At 33.7% G+C, this 20,180-nt stretch overlaps 1 protein-coding gene across 1 annotated transcript; it reads right to left on the reverse strand.

The window, feature by feature from the left end:
- Positions 1-15,953: 15,953 nt before the first annotated feature.
- On the reverse strand, positions 15,954-16,567 carry LOC111412155. The gene is made up of 2 exons (XM_023042944.1): positions 16,165-16,567; positions 15,954-16,088 (listed from the first exon to the last, which is right to left on the reverse strand). The coding sequence occupies exons 1-2, from the start codon at positions 16,492-16,494 to the stop codon at positions 16,059-16,061; spliced, it is 360 nt and encodes a 119-aa protein (XP_022898712.1). The 5' UTR covers positions 16,495-16,567; the 3' UTR covers positions 15,954-16,058.
- Between the last annotated feature and the right edge of the window lie 3,613 nt (positions 16,568-20,180).

Genomic DNA, 20,180 nt, shown 5'->3' on the forward strand with positions numbered 1-20,180 from the left:
TCATGCACTATGTATTGTCGTCATTGACCTCCTCATTCCCAACCAACCTTTGATCTATCCCTAGATACTTGAAGTCAAAACACATTGAAAAAAACATGTACTGCCATGTTTCAAGATTTGTACCACAAAAGACACACATCCTATCGATGTTTAGATGTATAAACTTATCCTTCTTAAGAAGCTTAGACTGCGCAGCTAACCACAACATGAAGGAATGTTTTAAAGTATCATAAGGTCTCCAAATCTCCTCAGTCCAGCACCTTCTCTCCCCCTTCGGCCTAAAAAACTGGTATGCTGCCCATGCAAAACCGGCCAGAAGCAGTATTATATGGTTGAATAATAATTGTAATCATGATATTTATTATCATATTTCATAGTTCAATGAATTATATAAATTAAGTGTTTCCTTAATCTCGTGCTTACGCGGATTCTGTTGAGATCGTCACTTTCTTTTCCGGCCACTGTTTGATAAATAATCCACAATTAAGATTATATTATAGTCCAGCAGTTTATCTGGTTGGTTAATTAAATTTATTTTTCAAACACTTAATATGACGTCATGGATTGGGGGCTGCCGACTACAACATAATGTCCGTAAAATTAGCAAATTTTGCTTTTTAAATTCAATATTGAAATTATTCTTGTTTTCATATACACAAATGTCAACACCTAACCAAGTATATAAAACAACCGACTTAATTCACCGTTGCAATGATATCTATGCTTGTATTTGGTGAAGTTAAAAATCAGATTTTTAGTAAATTTTTATCTCTTGATCATCGCAAAGATATCTTTGCTCTTGTTTGGTGTAGCTAAAAATAATATTTTTAGTAGACTTTAATAAAATTTAATGAAATATATGATTAAAAAATTAATAAAATATGTGATTAAAATTAATTATTAATTTTTATTTAGATTTTTGACAAAATTTTAAAGCCAGACCAATCGTGGGCTATATGTTTAATGCAATTCTCATTTTTCATTGTTATTTGAATTAGCATAACAACGGAACAAAAAATGATACACTATCCATAAATTAAGGTCTTGTTTGAACCATATTATTTGGAAAAAATGCATTCTTCAAAAGTGATTTGACATTATTTCAACCACACAATTTTCAATAAAATAATATTATATGCAAATTCAAAACTTTTCCTTATTTTTTAACCACAAATTTCTCATCAATATACTATTCAAAAATGCATTTTCATTCCAATAATGTGGCTCAAACAAGGGGGTTCCAAACCTTTCAAAAATATACATCTAGGGTCCAATGGATGGAAACCATCTATTCTATTGTTAGTTGACCTGAAAATGCAAAAATTGAATATTTTGACCATTTTAAGCACGGACATCCTTGTCAATCCCATCTTCTCCTTTTAATAAAAAGAAAAGAAACAAAATGAAAAATACTATTCACCTCCTTCACCAACACAACTTCCCACCTCAACTAAAGCTAGAAATCAACTCACCATCGCCGTCGCTACAACCACCACCACCACCACCACCACCCGTCGTCTCTACAAACCAAAACCAAACGTCCCCACAACCACCACTACCACCATCAAACCTACAGTTAAAACCAAAAACTCCATCCCACCAAGCCGTAGTAGGAAAATCTTTACCGACATGATATCAACATCCGCCTCTTGCCTCTGTGTCCTCTGCCCACACCCAAAAAAAAAAAACCACCATTGAACTTCCCGACTCACCTTCCTACCAGAACAACCGCAAACGCAAGTTCCCTCCCAACCTTAACAAGAGGGGTCCACATAGAGGCCCTTGTTCACAGTCTCCTCCACCTCCGTCGTACTCGACTCCGGAGCTTCGACGAGCAACGGAGACCCAGTAGAACTATTAATAACAAGAAAATAGAATTGAACTGAACTTTATTCAATCAAACAGAAAATGATTTACACCCGTCGGTACATATAGAGTACTGGTATAAGGAATCAGTTATGCTAGCTGGCTATCTTTAACTAACTAACTGTTGCAACTATTTAGCTACAGGTTGTTATTTCAGGTGTGCTCAGTTCTAATACTCCCCCTCAAGACGTGCTATAAAGATTCTTGACAGACATCTTGGCTAAGAAAGAATGCAGCATAGATGCAAGAAGTGGCTTGGTGAATGCATTAGCAAGCTAGTGCTGAGTACGAATTGGCATCAGCTTGATAACACCAGCGACAACTTTCTCCCGAATGAAATGGCAGTCAATCTTGATGTACGTTCATGGAAAATGGGATTGGACGCAATCTGGATTATAGCTTGATTATCGCAGAATATGGTGGCTAGGCATGCGACCTTCGTTTGGAAATCCTTCAACAACTGATTTATCCACACAATTTCGCGTGTGGTGGCAGCAATAGCTTGAAACTCAACTTCTACTAAGGATTTTGATATTATTGCCTACCTTTTAGATTTCCAAGAAATCATAGAGTCACCAATGAAAATGCAGAATCCGGTGGTGGATTTCCTTGTATCAATGCAAGATCCCCAGTCAACATCTGAAAAAGCTTGTAATTTTAAAGGTGAATTAGATCCCGCATGTGTAGAAAAAAGAATGCCTTGACCTGGACTATGTTTCAAATATCGAAGCAAGTGATGCACTGCCTTAAGATGAGGCATCCTAGGCTGAGATAGAAATTAGCTCAGCTTGTGGACAACATATGTGATGTCTGGCCAGGAAATGGTCAGGTAAAGTAACCGGCCAATCAACTGTTTGTATGGAGAAGCATCAGGCAAGAGGTCTCCTTCGTGTAAACTCAAATAGGATTTTGGATCCATAGGAGTATTAGTTGGTTTACAGTTTAAATAACCAGTGTACTTGAGCAACTGTAAGGTGTAATGCCTTTGCGATATTACAATGCCAGACTTGGAATGAGCAATTTTAATGCCTAGAAAATATTTCTGATTTCCTAAGTCTTTCAATTTGAACTGAGAATGCAAGAAGGTTTTTAAAGCATCAATGGCATGTAGATTAGGACCTGTGATGACAATGTCATCTACATATACCAATAAAGCAACACACTGAGCTCCTTGCCCCTTGATGAACAGCGAGTAATCTGCCTTCGATTGAGTAAATCCAAAATTGATTAATGCCTGAGAGAATTTAGAATACCATTGGCGTGAGACCTGCTTGAGTCCATAAATGGACTTGTGAAGTTTACACACTAACTTCTCCCCTTGTCTGGCAATTTCAGATGTCTGATAACCCATTGGCAGATCCATATAGAATTTCTAGAACAGGTCTCCATTTAAAAAGGCATTACTAACATCCAATTGCACTAGGTTCCATCTATTGTAGGCTGCAAGTGCCAGCAAGAGTTTGACAGTTACAATTTTAGCCACCGGAGAAAAGGTATCAAAGTAATCCAATCTCTCTTGTTGAGTATACCCTTTGCAACTAAACGGGCTTTATGTCTTTCGATGGATCCATCTGAGTTATACTCCACTTTATAAACCTAACGACATCCAATAGAGTGTTTTCCTTTCGGCAATGTAACCACAGACCATGTATTATTTTGTTCCATAGCATCCAATTCAAGCTTTATGGCTACACACCACTCTAGATTTTTCACAACCACGTGGTAAAATTGTGGTTCTTGTTGAGATGAAACATTGAGAACCAAGTTTTTGTAAGAAGAGGACAACCTGTCATATGATAAAAAATGACTAATGTGATATGGTAAATGAGATAAGGATTGAGGATTTTGTGTAATTAAATTGCAATGAAAATTTCTTAAGTATGCAAGAGGTCTGAAATTCTTTGAGATCTTCGAACGTCCACATTGTGTGGTTCGGATGTAGGTTGGTTGATTGCATTGTCATTATCCTGAGAGGGTAGCTCAATTGGTGGTGATAGCTCACCATGATTGCTATCAATGGCTATAATAGAATGTTCTTGATGATGGGGTAAGAATGTAACTGGTAAAACCAAATCAGGAAATGGATCCACCAGTTGACTAGTCTCTATCACAGTGTGAAATGGGAAGATATTCTCATAAAAAATGACATCACGTGAAGAGAAAACCTACTTAGAAACAACATCGTATAATTTGTATCCTTTCATCCCAGAAGGATAGCCTAAAAATACACACGTTTTGGCCCTTTGATGAAATTTGTCCCTGTGAACTACTAAGGTGGAAGCGAAAGCTAAGCATCCAAAAACCCGTAGCATGGAATAATCCACATCCATTTTATAGAGAATCTCATATGGTGTCTTGCCATGTAGAATTGGAGATGGTGTTCGATTGATCAAGAAGGTGGCAGCCAACACACATTCGGACCAGAGATGTATAGGGACCCTTGATTGAAAATATAAAGCTCTTGCTACATTTAACAGATTTTGGTGTTTACGTTCAACTATTGAATTTTGTTGGGGACGTTCAACACAACTAAATTGATGCAAGACTCCTTTCATAGCAAAAAAATCTTTAAATGCCAATTCAGGTGCATTGTCTGATCTAAAAACCTTTATTTTGGTGTGAAATTGGGTTTCCATCATGCTGAAAAATCAAGAAATTACAACAGTAGCATCTGACTTTTGCTTTAACAAGAATAACCAAGTAAATGTTGAACAATCATCCACTATTGTTAAAAAGAATCTGTGTCCGGTGTAAGATGGGATTTGATATGGCCCCCAAATATCACAATGCACAAGATCAAAAGGATTCTGTGAAAAATGATTGTTGGAATCAAAAGATAATCTTCTTTGCCTTGCCAATGAACAAACATAACAAGGAGAACGTCTATTTATTTTCGAGGTAGTACAAGAAATTTTGTCCTTCAAGCATTCTAATCTTTAAAGGATAAATGACCTAATCTATTGTGCCAGATTTGAACAGATACATTGCTTACAAGGTTGTTAGAAAAATGATCATTACTAGAAATTGAACTCAGATTTTTGGCATCCAGGATATATAAGTCCTGCTTCCTACTACCCCTACCAATCGTCTTCTTGGTGTTGATCTCCTGGATGACAAAATGATCATGAAAGAAGTTAACAGTGAGATGAGATCCAAGCGTTAGGGCACTAACAGATAGTAGATTGAACTTGAATTAAGGGACAAACATAATATCACGAAGAATAAGATTAGAATTCAATCTGATGTCATCACATAGTCCAACTGGAATTTAAGTATTATTTGGCAATGTGACAGTAGAGTTATCCAAAATTCTCATAGAAACAAAGGCAAAAGCAATTGAGCATAGATGCCTTGTTGTACTAGAGTCTATTATCCATATGTCTTTGGATAAGAACTTAGGATTTACTGAAATCGAATAACATATACCTGCAGCATAAGAGATGACATTACTTTCATGGTCAGGAGTTGTGGTGACTGAGCTCGAAGCCAGATGAGAAGACAACATAGACATTAGTTGCTGGTATTGATTTGGACTGAGGTTTTGCACAAAGTCTCCAGCCCCAGTATGTTGATCGTTTTGACCATTGTCAAGCTTGGGAGCCTGTATGTTTGTAGAGACTTGATTAACCTAATTGTTGCTGGAAAAGTGTTGAGGCCTTTCCCTTGATTTAGGCTTATAACCGGGTGGATAACCATGCAACTTACGACATGTATCAACCGCGTGCCCATGAAAATTACAATGTGTGCAATAAGATTTCTCTCTTCGTTTAATGTTGCTGAATCTTGCATTTCTGTTGTATGTATCTTGAGAAGTGATTCATTTTCTAGTGTTAGCCTTGAAAGCAAATGCTGCATCTCCATTTGGGTCATTGCCAAATGTCACTTGAGTACCAATCTTCCTTTGATTTTCTTCTTGTGAAGTTAACGCAAAAACCTTGTTGATTTGAGGCAATGGATCCATAAGTAGAATCTGTCCTCTAATTTGTGAATATGAGTCATTGAGACCCATTAGAAATGACATGGTGTACTCAGTCTGGTAATATTTGTTCAGTTCCTTCACACCATCACACGTACACTTTCCACAATTACAAATCGGTCGATAATTGCTCAACTCCTCCTAAATGGTTTTGAGTTTAGTAAAATAAACACTCACAGTGTCTTGATCTTGGCTTAAAATCATCAATTCTCTTTTCAACTGAAAAATTCTTGGCCCATTTTTCTGCTGGAACCTGTCTTTTAGATCATTACATATCTCATACGTCGTTTTGATATATATCACACTTGCAGAATTTCCTTTGAGACTGAATTTAAAATCCATGATATCACAATATTGTTGTTTCTGATCCACGCATTGAGTAACTCAAGATCTCCATCATCAGGCTTAATTATAGATCCATTTATGAATCTAGTCTTGTTCTTCACAAACAATGCGATTGTCATGACTCAACTCTAAGAGGCATAGTTATCTCCGACGAGCTATTGTAACACTAAAACCAGTCCTGGACTATCGGAGTGATAGAGGAAATATGGGCTTGAAGGATCATCAATGGATGACTTACTTACTGATGACCTTGAGACTTCAGTTTGTTGTGATTCCATTTTTGATTTTGAATTCTGAAACGGATGTATGTGTAAAGAAAATGAAGATTGTGCTGAATTATGTATGCTCTGATACCATATTAAGAACAAGAAAATAGAATTGAACTAAACTTTATTCAATCAAGCAAAAAATGATTTACACCCGTCTGTAAATAAAGAGTACATGTATGAGGAATCAGTTATGCTAGCTGGCTACCTTTAACTAACTAACTGTTGCAACTATTTAACTACAAGTTGTTATTTCAGGCGTGTTCGGTTCTAATAAGAACCTTGATTTTCCCAAGCACTCACAGAACTTTTCGAGAGTTTTCTATCCTTCACTGTAAATGCGGCATTACTCTAGACCCCTCATTTGCACCGGCAAAAATGGGTACCAAATATTGAAATTTTTTGATAGGCCATGAAGAAAAATCAAGTTTGTAGAATCAGCAAAAATCAGATTTCACTCTAGATTTGATTTTCAGATTCCTACAAAACTGGATTTGGCAAAAAAATGGATAAATATTACTCTAAATTTTATTTTTTGGATTTCTATAATTGCAAATGTAGGTGGGCAAGTGTAGGTGGAGAGAAGATGTAGTGGGCTTGGGAGAGAGAAGAGAGTGGTGGCATTGTAGCCGTCACCGACAAGGAGAAGAAGAAGATGATGAAGACAGGTGGGTGTAGTTGTGGGTGTGGGTAGGTAGGGCAGATTTATCTTCTTTTCAACTTTTTTTCCTAGTTATTGGTTTGGTTGTTCTAATTGCTAATAATATTTGGAAAAATGTAAATATACTATTTTACCATTTTCAATAAAGAGTGGTTAACTTTTTTATTTTTCAGGTCAACTAATGGTAGAATAGGCGATTTCCATCCATTTGAACTCCAAGTGCATATTTTTTAAAGTTTTGGAACTGTGAGTGACATAAAGTGAAGGTTAGGGTAACGTCTGCAAAAAAATAGTTTGCAAAAAACTGAAAGGTTAGGAACCGCTGTTGCAATTTTTTCTTTTTTTCTTTTATTTATTTATTGATTTTGTTTGACTACAATGAAGAATTATATAATTAATCTATGTAACGATTAGATTGATGTAGGGGGTGATTTATCCCATCCTTATTATTCATTTTATGAAAAGATTCATTTATTGAAATATTACTCGACCCATATTAAACAAAATATATAAAATGAGGAAATGTTAACGACAATTCAAATACCGATCTATATACACTTTGGGAATCAAAGACTTGAGAGTATATTTTATAACTCACATTAACATATTTTTTTAGTCCATAAATGTAAATTTCTATTGATCAAAATTCATGTGTAAATACTTCGAGCATACTCGAACCAACAAAATACAAAAAGATGTACAAATGACCAACATCTAACAATCCAACGCTAGAGACTCAAAATGAATCAAAACATGAAGATACAATGTAAATATAATTTTGTATACACGTGGCTTGCACATTAATATATTTTTTACTAACAATAATGTGATATCAATACAAGTTTTTCTCATCCTAGCAGACCAAAGTACCAGTGTACAGGCAACTCTTATTTCCTGACTTGTTGGGGCACATCCCGCGATTAACATCTCTCACTATACTCTAGGGACGGGGTGGTGGGGGACTCTTAAGGTTGGAGTTCAACCTTTAACATAGGTGAGGTCCCCATTATTGACTTAGGATGTATGTTTAAATACTAGACAGTACAAAAGGCTAACATAGTGTTCATCTATATATATATTGTCAAAATAATGATAAAGAAAAATAGGGTTTATGGGTCATGAAATGCCAGAATTGTCGGCATGACAGGGTCATAGAAAGGTGACATGCTGGGAGGATATGTTTAGCTGGTCCGTAGACAATTTCACCATGTTTAAAGAGCATGTGTCTGCCTTGGGACAAAATCCCCTTTGGGATGCCAAAAGTGCTTCAATAGTCAATAAATTATACGTGCGGGCAATTAATTGCAATAGATCTACACGCTTTATACATATATACTAACTCGAATCATGTCATCGAAGCGAAAGTCGGTAGCCTGGCCTGCAGATGGGGAATCGGCTCCCAAGGGGTTCTCTTTCCCGTGAACCTCTCAGTTAGGAATGAAAGAATTTAGCCCTACCCTTACACTAAAACATGAAAGAAATTGGTGAACTTATTTACCTTGTTGAAAGCTAAAAGGAGTGTCCTGAAGCCCAAAATGAGTGACTTCATAATAATTGTATCAAATAAAGGTACATTCTTTGAAACTTGGCATGAGGATCACTGTCAAGTAGGGATGGAAATCGACCAAGTCGTTTGATTGGCTCTCGGTCCATGAGCCGGCATGTTATCAGTGGGCCAAAATTATAATTTTTTGTGCCCGTTTGGTCCAATGGTAAAATGTCTTTTTTTCTATATAAACCACATCCATTTCATTTTTTCCACGAAGCTCTACCTTCTCAATTTATAATTGTTACAAACTCCTTATTAACTATTTTCTTGTGCAAACTATTTTATTTTTTTATATTTGAATTTACCTAATTATAAGTTCTGGAATCATATTCCTCCCTTCTAATATATTATTACAAATGGATTACAGCATATCCTTAAAAATTGATGAATTCAACTAAATCTCTAGTTTAATTTGAAATGTTACCTATCGGTTAAAATGGCTTAATTTGAAAATAGTTTAAAAATTGCCTGAACTGAATTGTCTTCACACATAATCATAATAATACAAAAAATATTATTACAACCAATGTCCATTTCAATAACTATATATAAACAACAATATACCAAACATTTGTTAGAGTCCGTTTGACACCCATTTTTATGGAAAAATGAATTTTAGAATAATAGTTTGATAGAGAATGTGTGAACGAAAAATAAGGAAAATTTTTTTATTTACATATAATATTATTTAAATGAAAAAGTGTGATTAAAAGAACAGAGAGAAAAATATAATTTAATAAAAATGAGAATCAAACGGGGCTTTTGAAACAAGAGTGTACCACAACCGATTCCTTTTCATCATAGCTACACTTGTTTCTTTTAAAAGCACAACAAAAACGTGCACATCTAGGATGGCAAAGTTCCCCGACCTTGCCTTGCCTCATCGGGGTTCCTTATCCCATTTTAAAAAAGGTTGAACTCCAATTTTGAGAATTCCCACCGTCCCATCCCTGCAACATCGTGAGGGAGGTAAATCGCGGGATGTACCACAACAAGCCAGGGGACAAGAACTTGTCCGTACACTGGTGCCCACAAAGAGTCTAATTTCATATCTTAGAAATCGAATCCTTACACTGCGGCTGCTAGTAATGCTGAGATTATCTCACTCCTATCCTTATCCCATGTTAAATGTGCAAGAAGCAAGGTATGAGGAGCAAAGCGTGACAAGACATAGAAGTCAAACTTTCAGCTCTAGAGCTTAATTGTAATAAATTTTTATTTTTAATATTATTTTAATCTTTTAGACCAATTAATAAATAAAATATGCATTTTATCCTCATTTTAATAAAATTATCTGAACATTCGTTTTTAAATGGTTTTGATGACTCAAAGTATGTGTTTCTCCGGCTCTCGCAAGAGCATGATCCCTTATCCTAGGTCCTCGACGGTTGCGCGTTTTGGAAGCCTCGATATGGCCTCTTTGGTTGATCAAGCTATCAATGGCTTTTGCCACATCAAGCTATCAGTGGCTATCGGTGTTGGGCCTCTCTGCGACTGGGCTTAATTTTCAAAGACTTCTCTTATCGTCCATTATGGAAAGAATACAACCTTTTTTCTAGTAGACTTTTTATGTGGTATGCGACGGTACTAATTTGTTAACCTCCAAATCCAGTGGGTCCAAAAATTTCATCTAGACCATATGTATATACCTTTACACTTTGATACTAACATCATACTGCATGTGACCATATCTTTGGTGGGGTGCAACGAACGCTGACACTTCGAAGCTGAAGTCGGATGAAGAAAAAGTATTAGGTGTTGGAGAGACAAAATGGATGGAATAATAGGAGTTTCGGGTTTTCCTTATGTTAGTTGAAGATTCAAAATACATATTATCTTTGAAAGACAAAGTATGAGATACCAAAAGAGAAGAGTTGAGTTGCGCCGGATACTTGACATATGACATTATTCTAATGGCTCAACTTTTTGTCTACAGTCAATTCATTGTGTCCGTCTATTAGTTCCCTAACTGTCACAGGCTTGCAATTACTTTGTAAAGATGTCACATCAATCAATAATATGTGCTTTAACTCATTCGAGGTGAGGCCATGCAAATAGGCCTTTTGAGGAAAATGTCATTCGCCTTGAAAATATATTGCACTTGAAGGAGGTCGACACCTCACCTCGGAAGGATCATTCCGATACATGCGTCATAGGGCTTGGCCCGACCGTGCAATAGCCTCGGAGGGTGCAAGTGAAGGGGTAAGACGAAGAGAATTGTGGACCTTACTCACGCGACCTCTTGCTTAGCTTTTTATTTTGCTTGCTGTTTTTTGTTATGCCTCGTGTTAAATTAATTTTAAGGTTACTCACACATCATCATGTTTAGTGGGTCCAATATTGAGGTAAGTGACCATTAATCCACTAGAAGACGGTTTTCGAGATATTGGCAAGAATACATGTTAAACTAGAGAGTTTGTGATTTTCTTCGACGCTCTAATATTAAACTTGAATAGGTTAGTTAAATCATCTCAAATTTGACATTCTATTATGCAAAAGTGCTTTCATATCTGATTATTAGCTAGAGTTTCCGACTTCTACTTTATTTTTCTGTAGTTATGAAAAATGCTTACAGTTGGTACTGATAATAAATCGAATGATATAAATCGTACCTCCAAGTATTGCAACATAAATCAAAATCCCTCCCATGCAATTGAAATTTGAGACGATTTGAGAGTCTATTTACGATATAATATGTAACAATTGGAAAATTATGGACCTTCTTGTAGACTATATACTCTCTCTTTTTTGTCGCTTCGTATTAGACATGTCATCTTCCTATTAAAGAAGAATAGGAGTCTGATAGGCTATTTTCCACAACCATGTGCCATAGTATGGGGAAAAACTTAGGTTACATTTAATTTGTTGTTTTCGAGACATTCTCAGTTTTCAATTTTATAAAACGCTGAAAACGTGTTTGGTTTTATATTTTTGAAAATGTGTTTTTGAAAATAAGGTTAACATTTTGTTTGGTACCTATTTTCTAGTCATTTTTAGAAGATATCTTATCATTTGGAATAATACGTGGGCCCATATGTAGCCATCCTTTTTTGACTCAACAACATGCAAATTCGTTGAAATGCCCCTCTCAAATACAATGACATAAATATGAAAAACATAGAAAGGTAATCACATCGGTTTGGTCAATAAATGCACCTACATTTTTATTGTATAACGGGCAAAAAACGTCTAAAAATATGTTGAAAATGGCAAACACAGGCTAAATTTATTATATAAAACTAAAAATGTATTTTTGATGTTTTGAATATTTTTAGTAAGAATTTTAAAAACATTCAAAATGTGGAAAACAAGTGTTTAGACAAAACTTTATTTACATAAAATTTATAAAATTAATAATTAAAAATTAAAAATAAAATTCTAAAAAAATAAAAATTTTGTAAAAATTTAAATAAAAAAAGTTCAAGCTCTTTAATGATTACTTACGTAAAATTCAAAAAAAAATATATATATATATATTTAAAGGAACATAGAGAAAAAATTCTCATTCCACGTTATTAATTTTTAAATTATTCAATGTTTAATTAATAATCACATTTTATGAAATAAAATGCTATCAAATAATTTTTTCAAATTTTCATACAAAAAGTATTTTCTAGTCTTGTATTTGAGAAATGATTTTTCAAAATAACAAAATAAACGCGTTTTTAGCAATTTTAAAACAAACATTCAAAGCTGAAAACTGAAAATGAACTCAAAATTAAACATAAACCATATGAGCCCTTAACTAATCAAATTTTCAATACATTTTTTCTAAAGATTCATTTTTTCTTGGGACCGGGGTGATGGAGGATGGTTGTGATTTGTGTTTGAACTTTGAATACATGTTGATGTTACTACTATAAAACTTTACAACATACCTGTTTGGGATTTTATTTTTATTTTTATTTTTTAAAAATACACTTTTTTAAAACTTATTTTTAACTGCACATTTTTTAATAAATTAATATTATACATAAATCCAAACTTTTATTTTTATTTTTATTTTTTAACTGCACATTCTTCAGAAAATCACCTTTCGAAACATATTTTCCTCAGCATCTCATGTTAGGTTGCTTATTTGCCTTTGCTTCAAATCTGGAAGTCCTCTATTATGACATTAGAATTGGAAGTCTATTACTTGTTTGGGAAATGATTATGAATTGTGGTTCTATTAATTATACAGATAAAAATTATATCCCACTTTCCAGACATCCTCTTGGCATTATAACGGGTATAGTTTCATTTTACAAATTTACTTGTAATTAAGCAATGTATGCAGGGATTGAGACAAGGGGGCAGAGAAAAAAAATTTATTCTGGAAGCAAAAGTTTTATCTGTAATCAGGGACGGATCCACATGGGTCATGTGGGGTCAAATGATCTCATAGAACCTAACAACTACCCGGTTACCAAGTGCCAATTACCTTATTGCCAGACCCAATTAATTTTCCAAACCCAAATCCAATCACCTATATATCCATATGGGCCATATCCATAAATATAAACCCATTCCCAAAGCCCAATTCCAATTATCCAATCCAACTTGTAACCAGTTCCAAGATTCTCAAATTAAATCCCATTTTCCCAAAGTGCAAACCAAACGTGAGTTTTCTCCCACTTTTTGACTTTCCCGTTTTCTCTTCGCGAGTTCGCCATTGGCCCTCCACCATCGATTGTCCCTCAGCGGCTCAACCCTCGGCTCTTGCTAGATAGGTCCGATCCTAGTGCTACTCGACTACAGACTATTGTGAAAATTTGAAAAAGGTATGTTAAGTGATAGTTTGATTGCATATTCAAAGAGCAATGTATTTGACAATATTGATAACGATGTAATTATACGACGTTTTCAGTGTATGAAAATGCTTAGGCTACAATTATAGTAGCACATGATTTTATTTTCGTTAATGATACGCTGTTAAAAAAAAATTTGAATTTTCATTTTTGATTCCATAGTTAGACATGTTTGGTCTGTCCCCGTCTGTAACCTATAAAGATAAATCAACTTGGGGCATTAAACCACCTCTCTCTAACCCTGAAAATGCCTGTGAACTTTTAAGAGGAGTGGGCGTTGGATGGGGGCTCTATCACATTTATTGGCGTGGAAATTTTTTCCATGGTGAAAATGACCGTATAAAAGTGAAGTTGAGGTACAATAAAAGTTGCAAATGAGCATCCCGATGGAGTCAATGGCACAGCCAAAATGTAAAATGAGTATGGAGTAGTACACTGGAGTGACCGGAGGGAAAGAATTTTACCAGTATGTGCTTTCTTGACCAAAATTCAATATTTATTTATTATTATTATTTTTTTCAATCACAATTCAAATTTTGAAGGTACAGGTATCAGATTTTCGTCAGTGCAGTGGACAATTTGACAAACGACAAAGTGTATGAAGTGCGTTTATCCCATATTTAAACATCAGGAAAGCATAGCTTAAAGTTTCTTATTAATCATTGATTGTTGCGTGCAAATTTAAATGCTTGATTTTGTAGTTAGAATTCAGTGGTTCTGCTTGACCACACAGAGATTCAAATTAAATGCTATCTCAACTTGTTCTGTACGTGTAAATAATTCAGATTATAGCGAAGGGGACAGGTTTTGCGTGTCCGAATTTTTTAAGATGCGTTTAATGTTTTGGATTTTGCTGAAATTATGTCAGAATAGAATATGTTGGAAAAACAGTGAAAATTCAGGCTACCCGTTTCGATTTAAAAATAAAATAAAATAAAAGAAAATAAAAAAATAGCCAACGGCGGGCTGGAAATTAACAAGCCGAAATGTACTATTCAGCCGTTAAGAAGTAACAAAACTGATAAGCTGAGACAAAGTTGCAACAACGTTTGTGTCGAGAACTAAGGGTCCAATAATGTTTTGGATAAAATAGAAAAGTAAAAAACATTGGCAAGTAAATATGACATATTTATATAGAGGGAAATTCAATTTGTATAAAAATGGGTTTGAATGCTACAGATCTCTCATATGGGGTGGGCTCCATGTGAATAAAATAGTGGGAAAAAACCTACCTCCTCCAGCCGTGTTTTATCTGTATAGATTTTGTCGACCGTCGTCTGTACACATAGTAGGATTGTTATATAGAAGGCTCATTTCTAACAGAGGACATGACTACAAAATTGATGCATGTCATCTTATAATTTTAGTCCTACCTGGTCACTCCTATTCTTCAATTTTCAACAATTTTTTTGACGGTGATACAGTGCACATGAATCTCGTACCAATAAAAATTATTGACTGTCTCAGTACCCAATAATTAGAGTAGACAACGAAATGACTTACGTGCTTCTTTAACATTGCACTCGTTCTTCTTGAGGAGAACATTTCTGATAATTCAAATTTAAAAAAAGACAATTGCTTCCTTTTTTTTAGACGGTTGTGGCTGACGATCGGAAAATAGATAAAAATTCACAGATAAGCCGTCCTTAAACAGGGGCTTAATAATGACATATGCAGGAAGGAACTGTTGGGATTCTTCACATAAAGCCATATTATTGGCATCGTAGTGGTACTATCTATCTGTCACATGTCAGAAATTTGGTAGGGTTGGACGACCAAGAATCCAAAGACTAATTGAATTGAATTTTGTTCTTCGCTGCCTCCAACTCCAACAAAACGTTTACCGTAAATATCAATTACTCTCTCCGACGTTTGGTTGGAATTTTGTTAAATAATTTTTTGATCGTTAAAGATGAAGTTGATCATATCTGTGAGAGAATAATTCAAAAATGACGACTGAAATAGTAAAATAACGATAAAAAAATAATTTTAATTGACTTAACATCCCTATCAAACAAGCGCTATATAGGCTGAGTTTCATTTTTTTTTTTTTGCCCCAAACATGTCTGCTTTCTAATTTAAAATATTTTATTTTGTTCCTTTATCAATATACTCTTATTTAATTTTTCCCACTTAATATGCCAACATCTTAAAATAATTCAAATACACACATTTTCCACTTTTTGGAAATATAGAACAACTCTTGTTTCTTCTTCAAGTTAAATCATTCAAATTCTTTACTAATCCAATAATAATTTACTACTACATAGTGAAATTTAAATAAAGGTAAATTATGAAAGATCTTGATAAAAATTAATTATCCAATTACATTAAAGAAGATTTCTTAAGCAAAGTGAAAAACGAAATAAGTCTATATAATTGGAACGAAGAGAGTAATTACTGTAATAATTTTCATGATTTCCCATATCTTCTTATCCAAATTAAAGTGCCAATTCATGCCTTATGCTTGTTGTTTGATAGAAATTGATGTACCCAAGAATAACATAAAATTTTAGAACTAAATTTTCATAGAGAAGGTGAAAAAAGAATTTACATTTATAAAGACAATTATAAAATGATCACAAGCATGCCTCATGAGCTTCAATCAGCGTCTCTTTGGAGAACACAAGCATGCCTGCAAAACAGTAAATATCTGTATGTATATACATCAAATAAGCATGAAATTTCTTGAAAAAGAAAAACATACGTACATTAAAAGAAGAAGAAAGGCGAGATCTTCTTCTCCGAGCATGCTGCGTTTCCAATGCACTTCTTAACTTGGCAGCCATGTCATGCTCAGTGAGAATCTGTCCCGGTGAGTTCATAAACACGTTTCTTTGAATTGGAGGGGACCATAGCCCACTTCGTGAATAATCAAAGTCGAATTCTGAAACATCTGAAAATTTGAAAAGTAATCTTTCAGAAACTGATTTGGACACCGATTGAATTTTCTGTGTAGAAACTGAAACTGAAACTGAAACCGAAACAGAAACCTTAGGCAGTGAATTTGGTGAAGACGATGAAATTTCAGAGGTGGACATTTGCTAAAATGATTGAACCTTAACATAAGATAATGAATGAGAAAAAGGGGGATGGGATTGGTGAGAAAATAGACAGATGTGTTACTGTTTTTATATATGGAATTATAAACGATATATATGAGACAATTGATAAAGACATGTCCTCATGGCTGGCTGGCTGGCTGGCTGTATGTAATTCAAAAGTAATTTAATTTATAGTAAAGATTATAAGTAATCGCTCTACATAGCATGTACATGACAATTTATTATTTGATGTATTAATATGGTAGCTTTTTATTATCTCAACCATCAAATAACAAATTGTCTTGTGTATGCGACGTAGGACGACTATCGATAGCTTTAACTATAAATAGCATTATTCGCTATTCAATAATGAAATTTGCTATTTGTGCACTGATTTTTAACACTTTGGTTGACACTTGCATTGTTGTCAAGTGTCAATTGGATGGAAAAATTATTTGAAATTTAAACTATTCAATAGGGCAATGTCACATGACAAAGTGTAAACTAAAGTGTACACCATAGTGTACATGTAGCAAGGTTCATTCAATAATAAAGTTGGTGTATTGCAGCTGGTTGTGCTTCATGTGTGGACGCGATGTAATTTTTTTTTTTTCATCTTTAAAAGACTAAATTGCGGCTCGAGTCGAGTTTCGAAAAGTAGATTGGACCACAAGGGTTGATTCATGCATTTAACGTTTTAGACTAGGATGTGACTAAAGGAATTGAAATATACTAATGTTCTTGATTTTTAGTTCGACTATAATTGTTACAAGCAAATAAGGAGTAGTAAAATTATTTAAATTTGATTTATTAATGACCGGCTAGCATTAAAGTTGTAAAAATATTTGCTTTGGATTGGAGTAATGGCAGGCTAGCATTATGGAGGGGGTAGCAGACTTGCATTAATCTAAATTTTATTTTCCTTTAGCAATATATAGTGATTGACATTATGCCTCTCTTTAGTTTAGATAAAAATAAGATATTTAGTAAATTTTGATAAAAGTTGATGGAATATGTCGTTGAAAATTGTGGATCCCATAAAATATTTAGTTAAAATTAACTATTAATTTTTACTTTAAATTTTTAGTTGAACCAAACCGGGACTTTAATCATAATTAGAATTAGGAAAACGCTTCTTGTTTGTTATTGAAGTTGAGCACTTTCCAAATACTAGTAAAAAACACGTGCATTGCACGTAGATTTTGTAATATATTGAGAATATCTTTTGTGTTATTGAAATTTTTAAATGATAACACAATCATATTCAGAACTTATTACGTAAAATAAAAAAAATACTTTGATCGATTACATAACTATTAAAACACGAGAAACTAAATTATTAGAGTTTTGTAATGACTAAGAATATATTATTAAAAAAATAATATAATTGAAAGATATTTATGCACGTTTTGGACACAATAATATGTAAGAGCGGTATGAAAATACAATACAATATGGACAAAAGTTTTCAATGGAAATATATGCAAACATTTTCCAATAGAGATGTGGACTTGTTTTCAATGGAAATATGTACAAACACTTTCCAATAGAGATATGGACTTGAAGGTATAAGTTATAAATACATACAAACCCAATAATGAAAAAGTTAAGGATGTTAATGCATTGAGCTATCCGTTGCATAGCCTGGTTAGGTGTGACCCTTTGGTCGACGATCAGGCCTTGAGGGTCCAGTCTTTTTGGAATTTTTGCACACCTTTATTTTGCCATTCATTTTATTTCGTTCTCCCTCTTTGGAAATTGTTATTGAAAGATTTTTTAACATGATTTCAATTTCTTCATATTGAATCGCATTGTTTTTTCATATTCCAAAATTTATATTTTGTTGCACTTCCATGGTCCCAATCCCGATCACAGTGGGAGGATATCATTATTCACAATCTATGTATCAAGTTTTCTAGCAAGAATTATGGTCCCAGGGCGTTTCATAATTTTTAACAATTTTTTTCTCCCATTTTTGCAAGACACGTTAAAGGGGAGTTATTAGGAAATTGAGGGAGGTTTATAAGTTTGAATTCCAACTTCAAACTATTCTCCCCAATCCATTCTTGAGGGTCGGGTCGTTTCACATGGACAACGGTTTGGGTCATTTCACATGAACGACCCATAAACTATTTTTCAACATCTCCCGCACGAATATGATGGACTTGACCCAAATGATACCTAACAACTAATATCACACATTAGATCATTCTCAAGATCTATCTAACAAAGAGTTATATGGCAAATATATCATTTGACCAATGAGTACATTTTTAGATCTCATGGTACTATAAATTTGTTATGGATATAGCAGCTCTCATATAGAAGCATTACATTTTGTTATACCTCAAACTTATTTTTTAACACTAATTCAAGTATATCTACTCTTGAATAATTATGGAACATACTTGAACTTCATATCATATTCATGTATTCACAACCCATAAATGGTTAATACAATTGTTCGACTAGTGAATGCAAATAAAAATGTTAGTCAAAACATTTTTTCTTTCTTACTCGAATCCTTCAACTTTAAATCATTTACTTTCTTAGATATGATCCATCAAATTGAATCAATCATAATTATGACAACATGTTAAAGTAGCAATACTGAAATAAAATCTTGATAAACACTCAATAGTCATAATGTATATATGAAGTTATATAAATATAGGGGTCTCATACAATGAGCAAGTAGGATCCATTCATTTACCCTCTATTGATTGTAAAAGTACATGTATAAAATACATGCACTGATATTTTCTGCCTCTCTTAAAACATGTCATATTCTTTAAAAATAAATAATACTATATAGATTATAGTTTAGGTATTATGCCTAACTTGAGTTATCCTTATGTTCAATGCTCAAGGTAATCTCAAACTGAAAACTTGATTGAGCTACTAAATATATTAATAGATGGTAGAATCTATTTCAATTACTCATAGTAATATCATCTTGATGCTTCATTAAGACGATCAGATCTTGCCCACGACATGATCATGTTATCTCATCCCAACATATCCCAAAATTGAGGTGATTAATCGCGTGGGTGAGTCAATCTCAACATTTTTGACATACTTTATATATGCATGTAGATGATTATCCGATAGTCACAACAATTTATAATATAGAACTCACAATTGTTCATTTGTGAGAATGCTAAACTTAAAAAAAAAAAAAATTGAAATACACAAATAATCATATTCTACGCATCAAGAAATTCGACATGACCAACAAGCATATCTCTAAATGTCTTCAAAGTATGATGATTACCGAACATCATGTGCATAGATTTAGCACAACGACTTCTTTAATAATATCTCTTACAGACATACCATTGAGTGTTGTTCCATCGAGATACTTTGAATCATTAACATATGCGATGCTTCCATAATTGTCATGGATCTTATATTGTCAACCAATATCATTATATGATAAATGCATATATACCCAACAATTTCTTATGCTACAAAGTTATACAATACATAACTTCATAAATTATCAATTAAGTTGCCAAAAACTGATATAGTGATATTTTAATTTTTCAAATAACGAGTTATTTGTATACAATTTTTAACTTCAATTACTAGAAATTTAAGTAATCAATCTTAAGTTCGAATAAAAGAGGAAGGTTTTTATCTTAAAATAAATAAATAAATAAATTCGGTTAGCTCATGGGCTA

The sequence above is a fragment of the Olea europaea genome, chromosome 16 (genome assembly GCF_002742605.1).
Source record: "Olea europaea var. sylvestris chromosome 16, O_europaea_v1, whole genome shotgun sequence".
NCBI classification, from domain to species: Eukaryota; Viridiplantae; Streptophyta; class Magnoliopsida; order Lamiales; family Oleaceae; genus Olea; species Olea europaea.

Bases quoted from the DNA above. Each gene is read 5' to 3' on its own strand.
- LOC111412155 (XM_023042944.1), bottom strand. From the start codon at position 16,494: ATGTCCACCTCTGAAATTTCATCGTCTTCACCAAATTCACTGCCTAAG. The intron at 16,089-16,164 runs GTACGTATGTTT...ACTGTTTTGCAG, and splicing joins GCCTTTCTTCTTCTTTTAAT to GCATGCTTGTGTTCTCCAAA.